The sequence below is a fragment of the Babylonia areolata genome, chromosome 12 (genome assembly GCF_041734735.1).
Source record: "Babylonia areolata isolate BAREFJ2019XMU chromosome 12, ASM4173473v1, whole genome shotgun sequence".
NCBI lineage: Eukaryota > Metazoa > Mollusca > Gastropoda > Neogastropoda > Buccinidae > Babylonia > Babylonia areolata.
In genome coordinates this window covers 32,494,632-32,498,856 of record NC_134887.1, presented here as the reverse complement: position 1 = coordinate 32,498,856, position 4,225 = coordinate 32,494,632, and the positions used below count along the sequence as shown (strand labels likewise).

General features: G+C 41.0%; 1 protein-coding gene across 5 annotated transcripts in view; it reads right to left on the bottom strand.

The window, feature by feature from the left end:
• Nucleotides 1–3,645, bottom strand: part of LOC143288156 (RILP-like protein 1) — a 32,889-nt gene extending 29,244 nt beyond the window's left edge. For all 5 annotated transcript variants that reach the window (XM_076596455.1, XM_076596457.1, XM_076596452.1 and 2 more), the window contains exons 1-3: nucleotides 3,228–3,645; nucleotides 1,438–1,588; nucleotides 570–688 (exon numbers count right to left, since the gene is read on the bottom strand). In XM_076596455.1, coding sequence (XP_076452570.1) covers nucleotides 570–688; nucleotides 1,438–1,588; nucleotides 3,228–3,539 — 582 coding nt within the window. In that variant the 5' untranslated portion in view covers nucleotides 3,540–3,645. The remainder of the gene's footprint in view (nucleotides 1–569; nucleotides 689–1,437; nucleotides 1,589–3,227) is intronic.
• Nucleotides 3,646–4,225: the final 580 nt, after the last annotated feature.

Below are 4,225 nucleotides of genomic sequence, written 5' to 3'. Positions count from 1 at the left end.
TTTGTGTGGTGGTCTGTGATACATACAACCTGACAGTAAAATTGTGAACACTGAAGAAAAAGAATAATTAGCATTTGGAGGGAAACATTTACATCAGATTAGCATTAGAAGGGAAACATTAACATAGAATTAGCATTTGGAGGGAAACAATGACATCAGATTAGCATTTGGAGGGAATCAATGACATCAGATTAGCATTTGGAGGGAAACAATGACATCAGATTAGCATTTGGAGGGAAACAATGACATCAGATTAGCATTTGGAGGAAAACATTTACATCAGAATAACATTAGCATCCTTTGTAAACTTGAGTCACTGAAACAGCTATTACTTGGATTCATACAGAATATCATTATTGTTACTTATCATTATCAGTTATTTTACAACACCTATCTTTGGTCTGAGACCAAACTCTATGTGCTGTGTCATTTGCACAACAGACTGCCTACCTGGGTAGAGCAGACTGCCAGCTGTCTTTAGGCACTCATCATTAGTTTCCTCTGTCGGGCTTTTATCATGTGCACACACACACACACACAAAGAATACTCCAATCATAAAAGAACTCACAGCTTCGCAGTCCACAGCCCGCTGTGACAGTTCGCGTTTGACGGTGCGTAGCTCCTCTCGCTGCTTGTCCACCGTCTCCTTCAGCTTGTTGAGGACCTTGATCTCCTGCTCCTCGCTCTCTGGAACACAGCCAGTGAAGCGTTACGTCCTGTCGTGTGACTTGCTGGTCCCAGCCGGGCTGCTGACACTCTCTTGACAGAGCTTGTTGGCTATCACTGTTTTATCTTGAAATGCTTGTGTGTTAATCGCTCTGAGTCTAATTTGAGATTATCTATTGGTTGTTATTTTGATCCCATGTGTAAACAATGTGTTTTTGTCATTTTCTATGTCGCAACTTTGTTTCGGTTGTGTGTGTGTGTGTGTGTGTGTGTGCGCGCGCGTGTATACACACACACAAAATGTCTAAGTGAGTGTGTGTGTGTGTGTGTGTGTGTGTGTGTGTGTGTGTGTGCGTGTGTGTGTTGTCCAAAATCATTTTATCTGAAAATACTCTGTTAACACCAATTTTGGCCTTTGAAAAAATCAATTCTTTCCATACATCTGAAGTATAAAGACAATGCACTTCTGGGAGGGGCACAAAAAAACAGAACAAAAAACCTGTTTAAAAAACAACCCCACCATTTCCATAATCATTTTACTGTTACATTTCAATTTCTTTCTCAAAACAAAACAAAACAAACAAATAAATCTTAATGACTTCAAGACCATGTATACATACATGTATGCAAACTTTGGAAACAACCAGACCACACACAAACACATGATGTTTAAACAAGAAAAAACAACAACATAAACACACAGAGTCACACACACACACACACACACACAAACAAAAACCAAAACCAACTGAGCGCTGTTCCCAGTTCACCTCTGTACTTGGCGGACACCTTCTCCTCCACGGCGTGTTTCTCATCCTGCAGGGACTCCTTCAGACGCTTGTTCTCCTCCTGCAGTTTGCTGACCACGGACAGCAGATCCTTCACCTCCGACTGCCAGTTCTCCTCGATCACCTCCAGCTCCTGGCAGAGTGGAACATTTCACAGGATGAGGAGTGTTATTTAGGAATAGGAGTGGAACATTTCACAGAATAAGGAGTGTTATTTCGGAGTGGAACGTTTGACAGGATGAGGAGTGTTATTTAGGAATAGAAGTGAAACATTTCACAGAATAAGGAGTGTTATTTCGGAGTGGAACGTTTGACAGGATGAGGAGTGTTATCTGGGAGTGGAACGTTTGACAGGATGAGGAGTGTTATCTGGGAGTGGAACGTTTGACAAGATGAGCAGTGTTATTTCGGAGTGGCATGTTTGACAAGATGAAGAGTGTTATTCAAGAATAGGAGTGGAACATTTCACAGGATGAGGAGTGTTATTTAGTGGAACATTTCACAAGATGAGTAGTGTTATTTCAGAGTGGAACATTTGACAGGATGAGGAGTGTTATTTCGGAGTGGAGCATTTCACAGAATAAGGAGTGTTATTTCAGAGTGGAACGTTTGACAGGATGAAGAGTGTTATTTCGGAGTGGAATATTTCACTGGATGAGGAGTGTTATTTCAGAGTGGAATGTTTGAAGGATGAAGAGTGTTATTTAGGAATAGGAGCGGAACATTTCACTGGATGAGGAGTGTTATTTAGGGGTGGAACATTTCACTGGATGAGTAGTGTTATTTTGGAGTGGAACGTTTGACAGGATGAGGAGTCTTATTTCAGAGTGGAACGTTTCACAAGATGAGGAGTGTTATTTAGGAATAGGAGTGGAACATTTGACAGGATGAGGAGTGTTATTTCGGAGTGGAACATTTGACAGGATGAGGAGTATTATTTAGGAATAGGAGTGGAACATTTGACAGGATGAGGAGTGTTATTTCGGAGTGGAACATTTCACTGCATGAGTAGTGTTATTTCAGAGTGAAACGTTTGACAGGATAAGGAGTGTTGTTTAGGAATAGGAGTGGAACATTTCACAGAATAAGGAGTGTTATTTCGGTGTGGAATGTTTGACAGGATGAGGAGTGTTATTTGGAAGTGGAATGTTTGACAAGATGAGGAGTGTTATTTCAGAGTGGAATGTCTGACAATATGAAGAGTATTATTTAGGAACAGGAGTGGAACATTTGACAGGATGAGGAGTGTTATTTAGGGGTGGAACATCTGACTGGATGAGGAGTGTTATTTCGGAGTGGAACGTTTCACAGGATGAGTAGTGTTATTTTGGAGTGGAATGTTTCACAGGATGAGTAGTGTTATTTTGGAGTGGAACATTTCCCTGGATGAGGAGTGTTATTTTGGAGTGGAACATTTGACAGGATGAAGAGTGTTATTTCGGAGTGGAACGTTTGACAGGATAAGGAGTGTTATTTAGGAATAGGAGTGGAACATTTTCTTGTTGCTGACTTAATGTGGCCAATATCCACAGAAAATTGCTCCTTCCTCGTTCAAAACAGTACACACGTCAGCCAGAACTCACATGACCATGACCAATCAGCCACCAATACAGGTAACGATACCAGGAAAAAAGGTAAAAAAGAGAAAAAAAAGAACAGAATTGAAAAATGGGCCTATCATTTCTCTAACATCTGTTAAACGGGATTTTAATCAAATAATGATTAATTACAAATTCACATAAAAGAATTGTTGGCAAATATCCAGTCTTTACCTGTTCGAACTTAGCTCTTTCTTGAGCTTTGCCCGCTTTCTCAGACTCCAATTTTTGCACAGTCGATCTCAGCTGTGCGATTTCTTCATTGTCCTTTTCAAAACGTGATGCCAATGATTCCAACTGTTCCAGCGCACGAATCACTTTAGGCATTAGTTCTGTGACTGCTTCGTTTCCATAACTGTTGATCACTTTGTCAAATTCACGAGCGATTACTGCCGCTTGATCGTAGACGTCCGTCACAGTGACGTCTTGAATTGTTTCTGTATCCATGATTTGGTTAGAGCTGAAGAGACAACGTCGAGAATCCATCGAAAATGGTGGACCCGGCTGCTTCCATGACAGGTAAAAGAGTGCGGGAGCCGAAGGCGAACATCGGTTGAAGTCGTGAGATGGATCGATAGTCTGCAAATTTCCCCCGAGTCTACACTCCCACTCGTGATTGTTACGTCACATAACAGCTCTGGAAAAACTTCCGGTTTCCGTGGAAGATATTTTTAGATCATCGGGGAAGTACTATTTCTTACACCTGAAATAATCTATTACTCATAAAGAAGTCATTCAGAGCAATGGCCATTATCGTATTTAGTTACTGGAACAAGAAAATTATTATTGTTATTATTTTTGCCGACAAAATAACTTCAGACAAAAAAGGTCTAAAAATGAATTGGATTATGGACTGTGCTTTTCCGTCCACTCGAGCAATAGTAGCACGCGTAACTAAGGATAGTACATATAACAGGGTGGAGGGGCGGAGGCCGGGGGGGTGGAGGTGGGGGGCTGGAGGGGGAGGGGGAATATTATAATTTGTCATCCTGAAAACACTGTAAAAATATAGTTCGATCAAAACAGCGTGCATGATTTTTTTTAAATACTAACAGAACTACAAGTTAACACGCTTTAGTTTAACAATTACTGAAATCATGTACAACAAACACTCCTCGGACCTGACGAGATCGCCCAGCAACTTGCCCAAGGTGCCCAGTTCGTTATACTTT